This window comes from Parasteatoda tepidariorum, chromosome X2, assembly GCF_043381705.1.
Source record: "Parasteatoda tepidariorum isolate YZ-2023 chromosome X2, CAS_Ptep_4.0, whole genome shotgun sequence".
In the NCBI taxonomy this organism is placed as follows: domain Eukaryota; kingdom Metazoa; phylum Arthropoda; class Arachnida; order Araneae; family Theridiidae; genus Parasteatoda; species Parasteatoda tepidariorum.
The window spans coordinates 35,100,039-35,121,496 of record NC_092215.1 but is presented as its reverse complement, the minus strand read 5'-3'; the positions used below and the strand labels follow the sequence as shown (position 1 = coordinate 35,121,496).

Here is a 21,458-nt window from a genome sequence, read left to right as displayed (position 1 = left end):
CGCTCTCGGAGTCGATACACAAAAGTAACAATAACAGACGCACGTGTTAAGTTAAGCAGTTATTTTTGTAACCTCAAGCTTTTATCTCACTTCTGATATATTCTTGTTGATACTCTGTCTAATCTTTTATAAGAAATTAAAATTCCTGCCAGTAGTGAATTGAATTGTTCAGCTGAATTTGGCTCTCTTTGAAAAATTTATTTACTAAAGAATTGTGTCCCTCCAAAACACATGAAAGTGTATACTGTTATGCAATTAAAAAACAACATGTTTCACGATTGATTTTGAAAAAAGTGGCTTGACAACTATTTTTTTCTCTATTGCTAATGCTATAAACACTAAAATAGAATTTTAAAGAACAGATAAAAAGAAATTTTTTGTGCAATAGGTAGCTTATCATACAAAAGTGTCAAGTATCTAATCGTCTCAATTTTGAATTTTTTGTCGCTTGCGTTGATTTTTCTATTGCACAACAGTATACTGCCGTACCTTTTATTTGTTTCTCTTTCATGAACCCTTTGCCTTTCAGAATTTTTGAAATCTAAATGATAAATAATGAAAATGCGTTAGTTATGTATTTTTTTATGGTCTAGTACATTATTTGCATTATTATATGAATAACAGTTTATAATGCTGGAACAAATGCATTTCGACTCAAAAACGCACTTTTTATATAAATAAAAATATACTAATTTTTTGTTATCCTTTTTATTAACTATTTGTTTTTTAGCAACTTTGAAACCTAAACGATAAATAATGAAAATGCGTTAGTTATCTATTTTTTTATGGTCTAGTACATCATTTGCATTATTATATGAATAACAGTTTATAATGCTGGAACAAATGCATTTCGACTCAAAAACGCACTTTTTCTATAAATAAAAATATACTAATTTTTTGCTATCCTTTTTTTATAAACTATTTGTTTTTTAGAAACTGTGAAACCTAAATGATAAATAATGAAACTGCGTTAGTTATCTATTTTTTATGATCTAGTATATCATTTGTATTATTATATGAATAACAGTTTATAATGCTGGAACAAACGCATTTCGACTCAAAAACGCACTTTTTCTATAAATAAAAACATACTAATTTTTTGTTACCCTTTTTATTAACTATTTGTTTCTTAGAAACTTTGAAACCTAAATGATAAATAATGAAACTGCGTTAGTTATGTATTTTTTAATTTTTTATGGTCTAGTATATCATTCGTATTTTTCTATGAATAACAGTTTATAATGCTGGAACAAACGCATTTCGACTCAAAAACGCATTTTTTCTATGAATAAAAACATACTAATTTTTTGTTACCCTTTTTATTAACTATTTGTTTTATTAGAAACTTTGAAACCTAAATGATAAATAATGAAAAGGCGTTAGTTATGTATTTTTTATGGTTTAGTATATCATTTGTGTTATTATATGAATAACAGTTTATTATGCTCTCACAAACGCATTTCGATTCAAAAATGCCCTTTTTCCATAATACAAATAATAAATAAAGAAACGTGACCCTTTTCTTGTTATCCTTTTTACTAACTTTTTACATTTCAGAAGCTTTTAAACCTAAATGATAAATAATGAAAATGTTTCAGTTATGTATTTTTTATGGTCTAGTATATCAGTTGTATTATTATATGAATAACAGTTTATAATGCTGGAACATACTCATTTCGATTCTATAATGCACTTTTTCTTAAAAAAAAAAAGAAAAGAAAAAGAAATAACATGCCTTTTTTAAATTTTTTTTTATTAACTCTTTGCCTTTCAGAAACTTTGAAACCCAAATGATAAATAGTGAAAATATGTTAGTTAGGTATTTTTTATGGTCCAGTATATCATTTTTATTATTATATGAATACTAGTTTATAGTGATGGAACAAATGCATTTCGATTCAAAAGCGCTCTTTTTCCAAAAAAACGTTCTCTCTTTTTGTTACTCTTCTTACTGACTCTTTGCCTTTCAGAAACTTTTTAAATCTAAATAATAAATAATGAAAATGTGTTAGTCATGTATTTTTATGGTCTAGTATATAATTTGCATTATTATATGAATAATAATGCAAAGATACTCTTTAAGAACCACCAATACTCTTTAAGAACCACCAATAGTTTCCTATATTTATATTATGCTGCATGTGCATTATTTTATTTGTCACCTTTCACAGCATAAATTAAAATTTTTAACCCCTTAAAGTTAAAAGTTTAACCCTTTAGGTCTCTGCTCATTATTATTTTTACTCCTAAAATATCACTACTATTTTGATCAATAAAAAAATATATCACAACTATGATAATATGTATAATTAACTATGTTTTAGTTGAATTTATGAACTGTTACAATTGACCCCGTAAGTGGGGACAATTGTAACAAGTGCACGACTGTCAAAAATTGTTAATAACTAATATAATAACATTTAAAATAAGGTATTTATTTTTTTTTCTAGTAGAGGTTAGTCTACTTTACTCGTCTGTCAATTAATACTAATAATATATTGGATTTTTTGTTAGTTAAAAATAGTTAAGTAAAAAATATTACAATTGACCCCACTCTCCCCTACTTTGTTTTTTAAAAGAAGCGTACCCCTCTCTTCTTAAAAATTCCTAAATTAATATTGTTTTCTTTATAACAAAAAGAATAGGGAGTTAAAACGTGATATGTACCCCAAAACTGAAAATGAAAATGCATTGAGAAATTCTTAGTCACGTGGCAAAGCATGTAACACAAGAATAATATTCTAGATTGGCAAGGTTGAGTTAACTGATACCGGCCAATGCTCTGATTTTACAAAACTAATTTCATTGGAATTCAACCTTCTACTGATAAATAAACATAACTCACATATCTTTTTAGTATCAAGTTACAGTTATACATTCAAATATTAATAAATATTTTTCAAACTGCGTTTGAAATTATAGATAATAAACCTGAGTGTTATTTATTATAAATTTTTGGATTCAAATAAACCTTTTTGGATTATATAAATTATTACGACCAAACATTGTGTTTTGGAATTATTTTATGAAGTAATGCAGGATTTTTTGAAATTGCATGAATCTAATATGACAGCAAAAATTCAAAATCGCTTTAAAAGTGCAATAAACATATGTTTAAAATATATTTTTTTGGAAATCTTCATTTTAGAATGCAATATAAAATAAGTTACGGAAAGTTTGGGAGTTTAGTTAAACTTTAATGCAGTGATCCCAACTTGCTCCCAACAGCGGATTAATATTTTTGAGTTATAGTCTTTTAATATATGATTCTTGGTTTAGTAAATTTTATAGGGTTTTTTTCTCACTACTACTTCTAATTAATTCAGTCCCGCAGTGGACTGATCATTAAGAAACGCTTCCCGGCAGATCACCGAAGTCAAGCATCACTGGCTGCGGTCAGTGTGCGGGTAAGTGAAAACTTGGATCAGTCTGCGTAGGGATCGAGGGTGTGCGGTATTGGTCCTCGTTAAACTGTTCTACCGTAAAGAGCTCGACTTCGCGTGCAGCTCTAGGGCGACGTAAATGAACTACAACAATCTAAATAATTCAAATACACTTATGTAATACGCCATTTTGTTATAGTTACGCTGAGTTGAGCCTTATAAAAAGTTGACAAAATTAACCAAAAATCTGAATTTTTTTTTGTGTGTTCTCTATCGTCTTTTAGAATATCCAGGGTTAACACGGTAATTACGGTATTTTTATGTGAAGTTTTTACAGGTATTTACTATAATTGGGGGGGGGGGGACATGTTTTTTTCATGGTTTTTACAGTCTATAAATTTTTTTCCCATAGTATTAACTGTTTTGTTGAAAAAATAAAAAAAAAAAATAAAAAAAAAGTTTTCTCTTACTCAGAATATTTTAATTTTTTTTTATCTCCGTCATTATCTTATATGCATGCATTTAGACGGTATTGATACAAGAATTTGGAAAATTCACGCATTTTTATGAGAGGTTTTTACCGGCATTTATCATGATTTTTAGCGTTTTGGGGAAAAACCTGTTTTTTCCATGGTTTTTACCGTCTATAGTTTTTTTTTCTTCATAGTATTACCGTAAAACGGGGCGAGTCTACCCATTTTTTCAGTTTGTCAACTTTCAAGTGGTCAAACTTTTGTAAATATTAAAGAAAAAAGGCTTTTAATAGGTGTTTCGGAATCGCTATTTATCCCTCTTTAAAGCTGTGAAATCGATTTTAGAAAATNGACTTCGCGTGCAGGTCGTTGGGCTACCGAAGCGGGGGTGCCATCCCCTCTGCAGAGGATCAAAATTGTGATGGCATGTCTTCGGATCATCCCCAGGGATGCTTCCCAGACCGTCGCCAATAGCCCATTGTGCAGCTCTAGGGCGACGTAAATGAACTACAACAATCTAAATAATTCAAATACACTTATGTTATACGCTATTTTGTTATAGTTACGCCGAGTTGAACCTTATAAAAAGTTGACAAAATTAACCAAAAATCTGAAATTTTTTTTGTGCGTTCTCTATCGTCTTTTAGAATATCCAGGGTTAGCTCGGTATTTACGGTATTTTTATGTGAAGTTTTTACAGGTATTTACTATTATTGGGGGGGGGGACATGTTTTTTTCATGGTTTTTACAGTCTATAAATTTTTTCCCATAGTATTAACTGTTTTGTTTAAAAAAAATAAATAAAAAAATAAAAAAAAAGTTTTCTCTTACTCAGAATTTTTTAATTTTTTTTTATCTCCGTCATCATCTTATATGCATGCATTTAGGCAGTATTGAGACAAGAATTTGGAAAATTCACGCATTTTTATGAGAGGTTAAACCGGCATTTATCATGATTTTTAGCGTTTTGGGGAAAAACCTGTTTTTCCATGGTTTTTACCGTCTATAGTTTTTTTTTCTTCATAGTATTAACTGTTTCGTAAAAAAAAAATATATTAGTAACAAAAAAAAAGTATCTGCCCCATACTCTAGAAAAATTTCTAAATGCTTCCCTTATCTCTGTGATTATCTTATACGCATACATTTAGGCAGGCAGTAATGAAACAAGAATTTGGAAAATTGTTAAATTAGTCTTGTACTAAACATTGAGGTAAAATGTATGATCATTTTAGGAACTGATGTTCTAATATTCTTTTTGCAAGTGCTGATATTTTCTTGATATTCCTTTTTAACTTTTTTTTCTTGATTTTTTTCTTCTGTTTTAAAACACTATTACGACTCCTTTATGTTACTGAATGTAACAAGTGAGGCATATTATGATATCCTGTTCAAAATGCTAATATTAAATACTCAAAAAATGTTTGTTTGTAAGGAATTAAAATTTATCAACCTTCTGCTATATATGTATATATTTTTTCCTTTCTAAGTGAGCAATATTACTCAAAATTAAGATGAATAAGATATTTGTTTTTATTTTTGTTATCAACATAGAAAAGTGAGAAACAAAAATAATTTCAATTTGTTTTCTTCTTAAAATCTTAACCCGAAATGTAAATGTGTTTGTAACAATGAATTTAAGTCTTAAAAAAAATGAATACATTGTGATAGAAAATAGTAGAAAGTTTGATAAGTATTTTATTCTTAAATATGCAAATGTTGAAATTATGTTAAGATAAACTATCTGAAGGATTATTTTTTATCAAGTTTAATAAAAATTATTTCAAGTTCGGTGACCACAAAATAATGTAAGTTTTCAGTACTCTAAATGTTGAAATAGGATACGAACTGCCATAAGGTCATTCTGAAATTAAAAAAAGTTTATTAAACTTTTGGAATAAAATTTAGTTTATCAGTTTTGATAAAGTTTAGAAAATAAAAAACGTTTCCTTAAGAAAACGATAAATTATAACTTTTCAGATAGATGTTTAGTTTGCTAAATTATAACTTGTTAATTAGTTTTCTTCTTGCTCTATGTTTTTTAAAAGAACTTTCTGTGCTAAATTTATTTTGATTTTGTCTAAGCTTCTTTGTAATATTTTCTCCTGATTTTCTATTTCGAACCACTATGAGGTCTGTTTTAGCTATAGAAATTTTTTAATGTTTATCACATATTACTTACTTTTGACCAAAATGTAACATTTGTGTTTTAATATATTGTCAGTGGTTGTTAATGATATTTTTATCATACTTCCTTTGATTTCTTAAAATCTTCGTATATATATATAAAAAATTGTACTTTTAATTCGTTTGAACAAATGATTATTTTATAGAAATTTTGATCTTAGAAGATCTTAGAGATCTTAATAAAGTGGAATAAGTATAACCAAATAATTTTTTTTTCCTAATCTAATTTTATAAAAATAAATGACGAAAGATTGGTTTTAGAGTTTTTAACCCACTCACAAACCCAAATTACCCTGGTAGTTTCTTTCAAAAAAAATTTTTTTGTCAAAAAAAGCATAAATTTTTTTTTGAAAATTTATGTAATTAACTTTATATACAATTGTAACACTTTTTGAATCTCGAATCATATAAATTTTAGATGTATGAGTAAAAGTATGAAATTAATCAGAACAAATAATAACGGAATAAATTTCTTTAAACATGTTTTTTATTCTTTTAACTTATACATTATAAGCAAAATATTATTCATAAATTTATGTTTTCTTTTCATTGCCGTATTCTAATCAACACATTTCGGATTAGTTTTTGCAACAATAATTAGGAAACATCATATATTGTGAAAGTGTGTCTAAATGCCTTTAGTTACTTCGGAATGGGTTTCGGATAATCGAAGAATTCTATAATTGAGCTCCAGATAATCAAGGTTCTATTGTATTTATATTTGACCTAGTTTTAGCTGAAATAGATTAGATTAAAATCCAGGCACGTGATTTGAATGTCTCAAATTGTTCGAGTCAACTCTTTTTCCCGCTATTTTCATATATTGTCTAGACAATTGTTTCGAATTATATACATTTCCCTAAATAACCTTAAATTTTGTTTCTTAAATTAAAAAGAACTTGTTTTTAAGGAACCAACGAAACTATCAGCCGATCTGTTTTAGAAGGGAAATATTGTGTGCATTGAAAAAACAAAGCGTGAGTATTCCAGTTTTTAAATTTTTCTACTTTTGATGCTTCTTAAAGATTTTTTTTAAATAACTAGATCTCAAATTTTTTTTTAAATAACTACATTTGTTGAACTACATCACATCTTACCAGTACAACTTTTGCTTCATTCTTATTCGAAATTTCTGTAATTTTTTTAAGTGATTGCCTTTAAATATTTTGAAACTGAAATGATTTTATAATTTAGCCGCAATTTAATTTCTATTTATCGTTAAATGCATATGAGTCAACAATATTTGAGGATAAAGTACAAGATGATAGACGAAATTGTCAAGTCATATTAATATGACTCTCGTGTTTCATAATAAAACTGACGGTAATTTTTTTCTCACGAGAAGAGAAAAAAAAAGATAAAAGCTTGATAAAAACAACCATAGCAACGACTTATAATTAGAAACATAAAAAGGAAATAAAAACCTCAGCCATTTGTTCAGAGCTTATTGTTTTACTTTTAACTACAAGCAGCTTTATCTGGTCCCAACAACTTATCGTGATAAGATAGATTAGCAGCTTGTTCGCTGCTTCCGTTTCAACAAAAATTCATAGAGAGCATTGGACTTAATGTAAACAACGCCATTTGTGAGAGAAGTGTTATCATTGTTTGATAACTTCAGTTTTAAAAACATAACAGCTGATGTTGGACTCAGGTTTTTAGTGTCCTTAAACCCACTTTTTATTTTAAACATGTCTGAAGGTTGCACACTTGGATATTGGGACATACGAGGTCTTGCTGAACCAGTAAGGTATTTATTACATTATAAAGGAATTGAATTCGTCGACAAGAGGTACTTGAGCTACGATGGCTGGCAGAATGACAAATTCAACTTGAATTTAGACTTTCCCAACTTACCGTATTACATAGATGAAAATGTGGCTCTTACGCAAAGTACAGCCATACTGAGATACCTTGCCAGAAAGCATGGTTTGGATGGAAATACCGAAGAGGAAAAGGTGCGAGCAACTTTGGCTGAACAGCAAATTATTGATTTTCGAACCAGCATGATTCGAACTTGTTATAATCATGAGTTCGAAAAAATAAAGCCAGAGTTTGTGAAAAATGTTCCAGCTCAACTTAGATTGTTTGTTGCATTTTTAGCTGATCGCAAATTTCTTGCTGGTGATAATGTGACTTATGTGGATTTCATGGCGTATGAAACTTTTGATTTTTATCGGCTTCTAATACCAACTGTGCTAAATGAATTTCATAGTCTTAAAGCTTATCAAGATAGAATTGAAAATTTACCAGAATTGCAAAGCTATTTACATTCTACTATTTACAAACGATGGCCAATTTTTGGTCCTGTTGCGCATTTTGGCGGTAAAGGTACGGAACCAAAACGTCTCTAGTTTCAAGATTTGATAACCCTAAAATGATTATTAGAAAAGGTAATTAAATAACAATCCTTATTAAAGCATGCTATAGAGTAATTTTTTTAACAACTGCTCAGAGAATATAATGTATATTAGATAAAACTATTCTCGAAATTTACCATATTTGTATTGATATGTTTGTAACAACTAAAAATTTACTTGTATATCTGATAAATTACTTTCTTTTTTTGATTCTCTGTCTAAAATTTCTTTTATTTAACAATGTTATTATATTTATTGAACTATTCAAGTTTTATGTTTATAAAGCAGTTTTGCATTAAATTCTGCAATAATATATTATTATCGAATCAAGATTTTGGCATAAATTTGTGATGAACCACATTTCTTTCAAAAACAATTTTTCATTAAACTGTTCCTAAGTATTGTTTTCAGGTATAGGCTTTATAAGTTTCTGAAATTTCCACTGGATGACATCATAATACAAATAAATATCTTATTTTCTACATTATTTCTCTAAAAGAATTCTTCTGAATGTTGTTTATCATTATATTGCTCCATATTCTACAATACTTTTTTTAAAAAATTTTTGTTATTATATTTCATACGTTTTATTTTTAATGATTTTCCTTCACTTTAATACAGAACTTTAATAGAGGTGTACAATTTGTATCAGAATTTATGTATGTAATTTAATTAATATTATAATTTTGAAGAAAATAATATTTTGTGGATTGATGCAGTTTGTTATACAAAGAAATTTTAATTGCTGTTTAAAACATTTTATATAGTAATTCATATCTATATAAATGTTCAAAATTACTTCATTACATAAGTGAGGACCATTACTTTCATTTCGTTAAAATTTTTTTAAACATTTTGATGCATGCTACTTTTTGCAAATTCTATATATTTTAACAAAATAGCAGTTTATAATTTTTATTCTATATTCTATATTCATTTTATATTCTATATTCATTCTATATTCTATATTCTTACGATATTTCCTTTATTTTCAATAACATTTCTATTCAGCACATGGCAAAAATCTTATGAAAAGTTATGTTTTAAAAGTATATGTGTGATTTCGATTCAAAGTTTTGTTATTTAAAGAATCAAATATATTTATTTTGTTTTAAAGGTTTTAAATAAATGATTTTTTGAATATAAATTTGATTAAATTATCAAATAAATTATTTATCCTTTTTTAGTAAAATTGAAGGTAAGTAAATTAAATAAATTTTTCCTATAGAGTGTTTCCTAAAAATCATAAAAGAAGCGAGTTATTGATTTTAAATCATATTTTAAGAATAAAATAATATTTGATAAGAACATTGTTGCCAATTTTCTGCCACCTCGTATAAAAACTTCCTTTGAAGAAATTAGATAATTTTATCTACCATAATATATTTATGTTATAAATATCTATACTATAAATATTTATGGTTAGATTTAATATAAATGTTCAAGGCTGTTTCAAAATTCAAGGCTGACGGTTCAAGGCTGTTCCATGAACCATTAAGGATATTTTATGTCAGCGAAATTGGTGCGAAATTTGTATCAACCTGCCATCGCTGAGATTCGAATCCCAGTTCACCTCAATGAGAGGTGAGTGCTCTATCCCTCGAGCCACAATGGCTCATCTAATACTAATTGCTCTTAAGCATTTCGCAACCACTATTCTATAAATAACAAAGGGGCAAAGCATGTCACTTCACTTAAAATGTACTGCTTAAAGTTGCACTTGCTAATGTCCTTCTTGCCTTACTAAAATTTTAAAAAAAAAATAAATTTGCTGTTCCTTTTTCGGTGCTGTGCAGCCAGTCTGCCAACATTACTTCAACAAATGTTACAAACCACTAGAAATGTAAAACTAATTGATTTTAATTGTTTAGAAACCACTATTTTTTAAACAACAAAGAGCTATAGCCAGAGATGCCAACTTGCTCCGTTTCGTAAAAAAATATGGTAACGGAATTTAAGTTATTTTTAGTTTTGTATCTTTTATTATAAGTAATTTTCCCTCCATTACACCAGAGATGCCAACTGCTCCGGACACGCCAAAATAATTATAAAAACGGTAAATAATTTAAAAGTAAATTTTGCAAATATTTGACTATTTTTGCTTACTTTTTAAAAGGTATACAGAGATGCCAACTGCTCCAGACACGCCGAAATAATTACAAAAGCGGTAAATAACTACAATGTAAATTTTGCAAAGATTTGACTATTTTTGCTTGCTTTTTAAGAGGTATAGCATGACATAAGTACAAAGAAGTGGTGATTTACATAAACCTACGAATAATTTAGAAATAGTGGTGGATAAAAATATACTAAATTGAATTTATTAAACCAAGAATCATAAATGATAAACTACCACTTTAAAATATATATTTGCTGTCCGGAGCAAGTTGGCATCTCTGGGTATAGCATGACTTATTGAATTATAGAGTGGTGAATTATGTAAGCCTATGAATTATTTAGAAATAGTGGTGGATAAAAATCTACTAAATCGAATTTATTAGACCAAGAGTCACAATTGATAAACTACCACTTTAAAATATATATTTGCTGTTCGGAGCAAGTTGGCATCTCTGCTACATATCAAAAATTTGAAGTATCATATCAAATGCAACTCTATTGCAGTTTTCTTGTGGTGACATTTTTAAAAAGTAGGCGTAATTATTTTAATTCTGCAAGTTTTACTATTTATTTCGCTACCAATCTAATAAAACTTAAAGAAAGACATATAATGAAACTAAATAAATAAATAATAATTAAATAAATAAATAAAGAAAATGGTGTTGTTGACATCCGTAGCTATAATCAGACATGCCAACTGCTCCGGACACGCCAAAATAATTAAGAAAACGGTAAACAACTACAAAATAAAATGTTCAAATATTTGACTATTTTTGCTTGCATTTTAAAGGGTATAGCATGACTTAAGTACTATAAAGTGGTGAATTATAAAAGGCTACGAATTATTTAGAAATAGTAGTGGATAAAAATCTGCAAAATTGAATTTATTAAACCAAGAATCGTAACTGATAAACTACCACTTTAAAATATATATTTGCTGTCCGGAGCAAGTTGGCATCTCTGCTATAATATATCGCCTCAGCTAGACTGTGCTATTTAAGGTTGCACTTGCTCCGGACAGCAAATATATATTTTAAAGTGGTAGTTTATCAATTGTGATTCTTGGTTTAATAAATTCAATTTAGTAGATTTTTACTATTCTATTTCACTCTAAAAGTAATAGCTTGAACTTAGAACAATTTTTATCTACCATTACACATACATATAAATGTCCTACGCCTATTAGATCATGTGATTAAGGTCTGGTAAAATATAAATAATTATTACTTACAATTTATTTTTCAATTTTCAGTTTGTTACTACTGTGGAAGATCATTTTCAGAAGGATCAGAAGTTCATAGGCATGTCCTAATAAATAAATAGCTGAAAAGATCTTTGAAGGATTATCAAATTTTTTTTATTTTTGTACTTACGTATTAATTAGTCAAGGAGATAGAATCTATCTTTAATCAAATTTACTGAAAAAAAAGAATCATATATTTTAATATAAATTTAGCTACCCGGTTGGAAAAATTTATCATAAAATAGTTTATTTCCTGCTATAAAATGGCAATCACCTCCTGGAACGGAAAGTCGCCATATAGTTATTTATTTTATTTATTATTTATTTATTGGTCTAACGTACATTTGCAGGCTTGTGTGCTTAATTAAGACTTTAAACCTTTGTTAACCCCTTCCTTCTCGCTCCCGTGAAAATGACGGGGTGAGTTTTCGCTCGCTATTTCTCGCTCCCGTGATATTGACGGGCTGGAGTGTTCAGTAGTAATGCACCAATAAGAATAAAACTAATTCATTTCTTTTGCCCGGAAAACATTTTACTTCTCATTTTACACACTATATAGCTGTACCAGGTTATTTTTAAGGTAATTGTAAATAGTTAGTGTATTTTAAACTAGATACTAGCACTAAGCAAATACGCGTATTTGGCAAAATAGACACTTTTATGATCGTTTTCTTGAAAATTAACCGATCGTTAAGGGGTTAAGTAGAAAGGACAGAATGAAGATACAGCCAGGTAACAGCGGGATTTGAACCAGCTACCTCCACGCCCTGTAGAGCGTGGAGGTAGCTGGTTCAACATCTCCTATAACTAAAAGCCTCCACACGGTTTTTTATAAGTAGACCGATCAGACCGCTAAAAAGGTAAACCAGTTTACGAAAATCCATTTAGTAGAAAATCTATTAAGAATTAGAAAGTGGTAGCAAATATGCGTCTAAAAATTTGTTTAATTTATGAATATGATTGGTTTTGTCTTATTTACTTGTCAATCACTACAGATTTAATTCTCAAATATATATGATACATTTCTCTCAATTACTTTTAATATAGAATTTGGTTTCATGCGCACAACTGATTCACTTTTTCAATAATCTGAGCTGACTACTTATAAAAAACCGTGTGGAGGCTTTCTGATGTAGAAGGCGATGCCTCTCTACATTGTTATAGAGGTCTGATCAGGCAATAAGTTTTAACTGACCGCTATAAAAGGTAGCCTATTTGCGCATTATCCAGAGATGCCAACTTGCTCCGGACAGCAAATATATATTTTAAAGTGGTAGTTTATCAATTGTGATTCTTGGTTTAATAAATTCAATTTAGTAAATTTTTCCCCACCACTACTTCTAAATAATTCGTAGGCTTATATAATTCACCACTTTATGATACTTATGTCATGCTATACCCTTTAAGAAGGAAGCAAAAGAAGTTAAGTATTCGCAAAATTTACTTTGTAGTTATTTACCGCTTTTTCAATTATTTTGAACTGTCCGGAGCAGTTGGTATCTCTGATTATCTATTTTATAGGAGAGCTAGTAAAAACATGAAATAATCTTAAAATGTACTCAAGTAAAGAGTAAAATTGCTCTTCTCTCTTCCTTTCTAATAATCTCAAATTAATATAACAAACATATAAATATTAAAAAAAAGATAAAATCATAATTTCAACAGTTCCAGCAGACAACCTTTAACCCTTTCGCGCCGACTGTCACAAATACGTGCCAGCATAAAACCGTATCAACCAGGGTAAAAAGAAAAAACTGGTAATCAAAGTAATTCGTTAGCAGCTTATTTGTGGGCGGAGTTATAATTCTTTGATTTATTTAATTCACCATTACTTTGTTTAGAATAAAACTAGTTATACTTTGAATTAACATTGATTACATACATAATTAAACTAACAATAATTAAAGCAAAAGGAAAGTAAGTTTGTCAAATTAGAAGCGACTACATTTAAGTTACCGTTTTTTATTTAATTACATCCTGATTCTGATTTTGTACGAATGCTTTTCTGAATCATCCGTCCCCAAGGGGTTAAACCACCTACAATGAAATGTTATCCTATCCTATAATTACTATGGAAATTCTGTAGTTTCAGAAAATATTTTTCCTGAGTAGTAGCAAAGGAAATGAATTAGTATTAATATTTTAATAAATTGAAATTGGAAGAATTTAGCCCACCGCTGTTCACAAACAATCTAAACAAACACATAAAAGGTATAGACCAATGTATTTAAGTTCTGATAGAAAGTTAAAATTTTTTTAAAAGATCACTGCTTTAGTTTGCCACCACTGGAGGTGGCTGGGATAGTCTGTGCTGGTAGGGCATTGGGCCCATGTTCGAGAAGTCATGAGTTCTATCCCCACCGGCCCAAGACTCCCCTTGTAGTAAATGGTGACTGGTGCACTTTGAATCTGTCGGCTCACAAAGTCATCCATGTTCCCATAACTAATCATGCCTCTTGGGGTACTGAATTGGAGATTGATCGTTCTCTGGCTCAGCTCAAAACTACTATCCGTGGATGAATGAAGTGATGTCTGAATGCGTTCACCCCATAAACGGGCAGGGAGGTGTGTGTGGCTGAAGTCGTATTCTTGGCCATAGATGGCGCCGTCGAAAAACAAGAAACGCACCCTCTGGCTTAAATTCTCTTGGTTTCATCCATCAGGTTTGCTGGTGATTAACTTGTGGCTACCTTGTGTAGTCTGAGTCATGTTTTTTAAAATTGACTTGAGTGATTATTAAGCGTCCCCACTTATCTGGTACTATGGTAGCCAATATGGTAGAGGGGGTGTTCTTGTTTTCTAGTGGCTTCATCTATGGCCAAGAATTTGATTTCTGCCACGCCCATGCGTCACACCCGTTTATAGGGCGAACCCATTCAGTCATCCACAGATCGTAATTTTGACCTGAACCAGAGTATGATCAATCTCCAATTCAATACCTCCAGAGATATAATTTGTTATGAAACGTGCAGAACTTTACAACCCGACACATTTAACGTGCACCTGTCACAATTTACTACACGAGGAGTCTTCGGACTGCTGGACCATACAAGATTCCCGTTCTCATTACGTGAGTCCAGCTCCCTACCAACCAGGCTATCTCGGCCGAAGTCTCACTACTTAAATAAAGGAAGCGATTGAGTACTAAATCTCTTCGTTTAGAAAGTATTCACTTTGATTACAGCTATGTGCTGTAATATAGCTGTTTTGTTTGACTATTCTCGATAACTTCTGTTCTCGGGGTAGAGCAGTGTGCTGTAAGTTCGGGTATGATCAGGTACTACCAGCACCACCAAGAAGAGAGAAGGCGTCCGCACGAGTCAGTTTGCATATGCGTCCGTTCTTATTTCACTAGGTAAGGTAAAATTTGGGTGACTTATAGAAAAAGAATTCATTTATTGAGAAAGCTAGTGTATCGATGAATTTTGAGGTATGATACATTGTATTTAACACGTTGAATGCCATGGGGGTCACCGGTGACTGGCACTGAGTTTGTTCGTAGCGCCATGGGGGTTACCAGTGATCGACGAAGCAAAGATTATTAGAAACACATAACTCGAATAACTTTTTAATGCTTTTAATTTTTTTATGTTATTATCGTTACTGAAATGGTTTGAAGAAATTAATGCAATATAGAACACACAAAAATAGTTTTATTTATATACACAGAGATGCCAGCTTGCTACGGACAGCGAATAAATATTTTCAAGTGGTAGTTTATTAATTGTGATTCTTGGTTTAATAAATTCAATTTAGTAGATTTTTATCCACCACTATTTCTAAACAATTCGTAGGCTTATATAATTCACCACTTTCTTCAGATATCAGAGATGCCAACTTGCTCCGGACAGCAAATATATATTTTAAAGTGGTAGTTTATCAATTGTGATTCTTGGTTTAATAAATTCAATTTAGTAAATTTTTCCCCACCACTATTTCTAAATAATTCGTAGGCTTATATAGTTCACCACTTTATGATACTTATGTCATGCTATACCCCTTAAGAAGGAAGCAAAAGAAGTTAAATATTCGCAAAATTTACTTTGTAGTTATTTACCGCTTTTTCAAATATTTTGAACTGTCCGGAGCAGTTGGCATCTGTGAGATATGTCATTTGCCACTCCATGGACTGCTGAACTCATACTGTTTTTTATTTTAACTATGTGTATTATATCATGATGTATGGGATATGGGCCTTCTGCGTGGCCCAGGTGCCCAGTTTTTGTAAATAAAGTAAGTAAGCAGATATGTCATGATAAACCTCTTAAAAAACTATTATAATATTTTCAAATTTAGTTTGTAGTTATTTACCGTTTGGCCAGACGGGCAAGCCATGTAAAATTAGCGGGGCATTCAACGTGTTAACTAAACAATGAATATTTTGATTAAATCTGGCAGTTTCTAGAATAAATAGTTTAGTTCCAACAGCCCTTCGTATCTTAGCTACCCGGTCTTGCACCAATTTCTTCTACATGGATTGGAATTTTGATTCGTTATGATAGATAAACAAGTTCTTTTAAACAACAAAAAATCAAGATTTATATATTATATCTTAAATATCGCTATCAATAAGAGAAAGTTGTAGTCTTGCAAATATTAAGATCCAAAATGGCCGTTTGAGTTTTTATAAATAAAAGCTGATGAATTGGTTGATATAAAAATATTTTTAAAAAAGTAGGAAGATAAAAAAAAATTCAGTTATGTGTAAAGATGTGTCTCAATGTTTAAATTTAACACTTTTATCGCAGTTCATAATTTCATCACTTTAAATGATAAGAAAACAAGTGGAATGGTTTCATGATTGATATAGCATTTACAATACCTAGTTATCTCGTTTTATGTTCAAAATGTTATTCTTAGATGTGATAAAATTCTAACTAAAATACTTTTATTAGGTGTTTTTGTAATCGGAAAACTTTGAACTCTCTCTTTAAGTATTGCATTATCACGCTTATTTTTTCAAATTTAAAAGTTAAAATAAACATGACGTGTCCTTTTTATTTAATAACTGAAATAAAAAATACTGAAAGAAAATATTAACCAAATTAATTTATTTATTGTTACACATACGTATGCATGCTTGTGTGATCATTATAAATATGGCTTATAAGCTCTTGTTAAATAAATTGTCCACAAATTAGAAAAGGGTTATAGCTGAATTTGAACTTGTTATCTCCATGCTACATAGCGTTTGGAGGATTGACGAGACTACTCGGTAAAGAGGTCTTTATCAAAGTGGCCCCCTTGATAAAAATGTTAAAAAGTGGTAGAAAAATATCGAGGAAACAAAATATTTTAGCTAATTCTTACTTAATAAATTCAAATCTTGCAAATGAAACATTATTATTAAAATTTATGGCGTTCTTAAAAATGCAACAAAGTTGAAAGTAACTTTTTTGTGAAAAAAGATTTTTTCTCTTTCCTACACAGTTTTTTCTATGTCAATTTCTCGTCTTTTTCGGAATACGAACAGTCCTGGTTGGTATCCCTGCTTAGGGGACGAATTAACGCTTCAAACTTGCCACGGACGACTAAAAATGTTAAATGTGGTGGCTAATTAAATAAAACACTTTCTTTTTTAAATATTCTTTCTGGCTCTTGGTCCCAATCTCCTATAACTAAGCGCCTCCACACAATTTTCAAAAATAGTCCGACCTGACCACTAAAAAAGTAAACTAGTTTACACATAATAAGATGTAGAGGAAATCGATTAAAAAAAAGAAAGTGGTAATACAAAATTTCGTTTTTATTCAGAATGTTACCGAGAGTTTGAATGGTATTAAGCGTTTTACTTAACTTTATCATTAACATTTGTTAAAAACCCATTCCCTCCAACTTATGAGGATTTTGAAAATAATTCTTTCCAGTGGTAGCGAACCAAAGTAGAAATTTTTAAAACGAATGGATCTCTCATAAAACTTTTATCAGAACTTAAGAATCTAGCCATATGGCCTGCACTTTTATAAGTAATAGTGGACAAGTTAAGCTAAAAGTAATTTTTTTTAAGTATTAAGACATTAATTTTGCTACCGTCTGAAAAGAAGATTTTTGAAACTACGGAAATTCCGTAGCAGTTGGAGGGTATGAAAATCCCACAAGATGGCAGTAGTTCTGATAAGTTTCAAAACAACAAAACTATTAGGTTTACTTAAAAATTCTATTCACGAAAGAACACGTCTTGATGTTTGATATCTGTGTAATCTCGGTACTTGGCACGAAACGCCTCTGACTTTTTTGCTTTAAATTGAAATTTTAATACCACTGGGAAAAATCCTAATGGAAGGGATTTAAAGTTGGCAGGTATGTTACTAGCTTGATATATAAGTAAGGTCATCATTAAACTCTAATGCTTATCGAAAGAACACTTTTCATTTATGCAACAAGGCAAAAGGGGTCTTTATGTAAAATAAAGTGGTAGGGCATTTGCCTTTAAATGCATATATCAGATGTATCACTTAGCTCTGTCGGATACTTTTGCATACCTGCCAACATTCACTCTTTTCGAGAATAGATTTTCCAAGTGGTACCGAAATAATTACCGAAGAACCATCTTCCTCAAAAATATATTTATAATTCAGCCCGGTTGAAATTCGCTATTGTAAGGACTAATATGCTTTTATATATTTGTTGTAATTACTTATATGATGTGGTGGTCAAACTGATTTAAAATTATTATTATAATTCAAAAAGTTTAGTGAGCTAGCATGAATTTCGCTAGCACTTTAAATTTGAAAATAAAATCTTCCGGGAAAACCGGAAGAGTTGGCAGCTATGCTTTTGCTACAAGTTTGGATATTTATATGCATTCTCTTAAGTGCCATATATGCTGTGTATCTTTAATCTAGAATATTACTATTGAGTTAAATGATAAATACCCTACCACTTTCTTTTATTAAAGAACATTTTGCATTATTGCAAAATGAAACGTGTACTATCGTCACCTCCTACACCAGAAAGCTTCCACGCGGTTCTTTATAAGTAGTCTGAGCAGACTATTTAAAAAGTGAACCAGTGGTGAGCATGAAACCAAATTCTATTTCAAAAGTAATAGAGAGAAAGTTAGCATATACGAGTATATTTGAGAATTGAATCTTTTTGTGGTAGACAAGTAAATTAGACAAACCAATTATATTCGTGAATTAAAAGAATTTTTTAGAAGTATATTTGCTATCATTTTTGTATTTTTACTAGATATTCTATTAAATGAATCTTTCGTAAACTATTTGTTTTTCATAGTGGTCTGATCGGACTACTTATATGCATAGCTGCCAACTCTTTTTTTCATATTTAGATTTCAAGATTTTATTTTCATATTTAAAGTGCTATCAAAATCCATGTTATTTCACTTAACGTTTTGAATTATATTACAAATTTATAAATGAGTGTGATCACCACTACATGTAAATAATTACAACAAATATATAAAAAGCATATTAGTCCTTACTGTAGCGAATTTCAACCTGGTTAAAATACAAATATCTTTTTGAGTAATACTGTTTTTTGGTAATTGTTTTATTACCACTTGGAAAATCTATTCACGAAAAGAATGAATGTTGGCAGGTATGTATATGAAACCGTGTGGAGGCTTTCAGCTATTGGAGGCGTTGGTACTATCGTGGTCAGTACTTTCTGGTTGACCAAACATCTACTAATTGTCTATACATCTACTATATCAAATACATTAATTTGGAATTAGGATTTGCTTTGCTCGTTTATCTTAATTCCATATTTGGAGCTCATTAAATGCTCAAACTACTGTATGAAACCGCGTGAAGGCAGTTTGTTGTAGGAGGCGTTTGCCTCTAAATGTACATGTCAGATGTACCGCTTAGTTCTGTTTCATACTTACTTTCGCTACAAATTCAGGACATGCTCTTCTGCTCCGCAAATGGTGTATATCTTTAAGCTAGAGCATTACCATTGAGTTAGAAGATAAATACCCAATCATTTTCTTTTTTTGTAAAAGAACATTTTGCATTAATGTGAAGTGAGGAGTGTACTTTCGCGGACCTAACTTCTCGGTAGATCCAACTTCTACTTAGTGAAAGAGTAAAATTTAATTTTCCCACTTCTTTGTTAACCACTACATATTATTGTATCAAATACATGAATATGAAATTAAGATTCAATCGCGCATTTATCTTAATTCCGTATTCGAAGTTAGTTTAATGCGCAAACTGGATTACCTTTTAAAAAAGTCTGCGCTGATTACATGAAAGAAGTCGTGGGGAGGCCTTCCGTTGTAGGAATCGAAACCCTCTGGTATTCGCTCCACAATTCATTCTATATTGAACTGGTGGTTCACTAGACAGATGCCACATACTATATAATGCCACGGGCTAATTATCCTATGCAACAGACTCAAAGGAAATTAAAAAATTTTGCCAAATGCGGACAGACAGTTTGTAAGAAGTCCGATCTTCATGGATTTTCCGTAGTATTTCATTTCTATATTTAAAGTTGCAAAAGAAATTGCAAATTTCGTTTTAACCCCAAAATCGTTTAACCCCTCACTCGTTTTAACCCCTTACCATATGATCATATCCTCCTTCTACAAGGAGTTTGAAAAAATATTTTTCTTAGTGGCAGCAAAGATATAAGATTAACCCTTTGTACTCCGATCTCGCCTCTGAGATGTCATTAACAGTCTCCACTCTAAAATTAAAAGTTTTTACTTCGTAATAATTAGTAACCCCATTATTTTAACACGTTCACGCCGGGGTGACCCACCGGCGGGTCACGCTAGATTGTCTCATCGGGCGGCGCACCAGAGTAAAAACTGGTAACAAATAAATTTCATTTTTTAGTTTTCTTCCTGGAATAATAAAAATCCATAACTACCAATTGTTTTTAATGGATGCAATTTTTATCTTGAATTGCTTCTTCGCCGTAATAAATTTCCTTACAGTGAATTGTTATTGTTGAGAATAGATTAAAGGAGTATTATCTAATATTGAAATAGTTCCTCTACCAGTATTTTCTCTTTTCCATCCCGCTTTCAGGCGCAACACCCGGCGTGAACGTGTTATGAATTTAAAAATTTTTGTTAAATTACTGTATAATGTATTTTTAATGATTAAGTGCTTAGATTGTTTCAAACTGCATGTTTAAGTACTTGGAGTGAAAAGTGTTAATATTTTAAAAAATGAGAAATAAAATAATTTTATCTACCATCACTTATAACTTATTTAAACGGATATACCAAATGGCAGACACATACCTGCCAACTCTATCTTTGTAATAGAACATTTCAAATCACCATCAAAAACAAAAAATCCACAAAGAGAAACATCACAGCCGGAGTACCACAGGGCAGCATTCTGGGACCGATATTATACATATTATACACTTATGATTTTCCTAAAAACAAAGCCGATTATAACAGCATAACAGCCTATTACGCAGACGATACCGGTATTATTATTAAATCCAGAAACCCAAATCATGCTCTTCAAAAACTACAAGACCATATAGACGAAATAGAAGACTGGTGCTTAAAATGGAAAACTGCTGTAAATGCTGGAAAATCACAAATATTAATTATACAAAAAAGAAGAATTAAAATACTTCCACAACTTCAACCAAAAATGTTCAACATACCAATACCAATAGTTAAAAAAGCAAATTATCTTGGCCTTATAATCAATAGCAAACTCACCTGGAATGATCACATCAAAAGCACAATATTAATCCAAAA

At 30.3% G+C, this 21,458-nt stretch overlaps 1 protein-coding gene and 1 long non-coding RNA gene across 2 annotated transcripts in view; one reads left to right on the top strand and one right to left on the bottom strand.

Annotated features, from left to right (window-relative positions):
- The window catches only part of LOC139427292 (uncharacterized), a 297,439-nt gene that overhangs the window by 4,693 nt on the left and 271,288 nt on the right, over window positions 1–21,458 (bottom strand). The window lies entirely within an intron of this gene.
- On the top strand, window positions 7,468–9,547 carry LOC107453417 (glutathione S-transferase Mu 1). Its single transcript, XM_043039776.2, has one exon. It carries the CDS (start codon window positions 7,732–7,734, stop codon window positions 8,392–8,394), a length of 663 nt encoding a protein of 220 aa, XP_042895710.1. The 5' UTR covers window positions 7,468–7,731; the 3' UTR covers window positions 8,395–9,547.

Coding starts and splice junctions, on each gene's coding strand:
- LOC107453417 (XM_043039776.2), top strand. CDS start 7,732: ATGTCTGAAGGTTGCACACTTGGATATTGGGACATACGAGGTCTTGCT.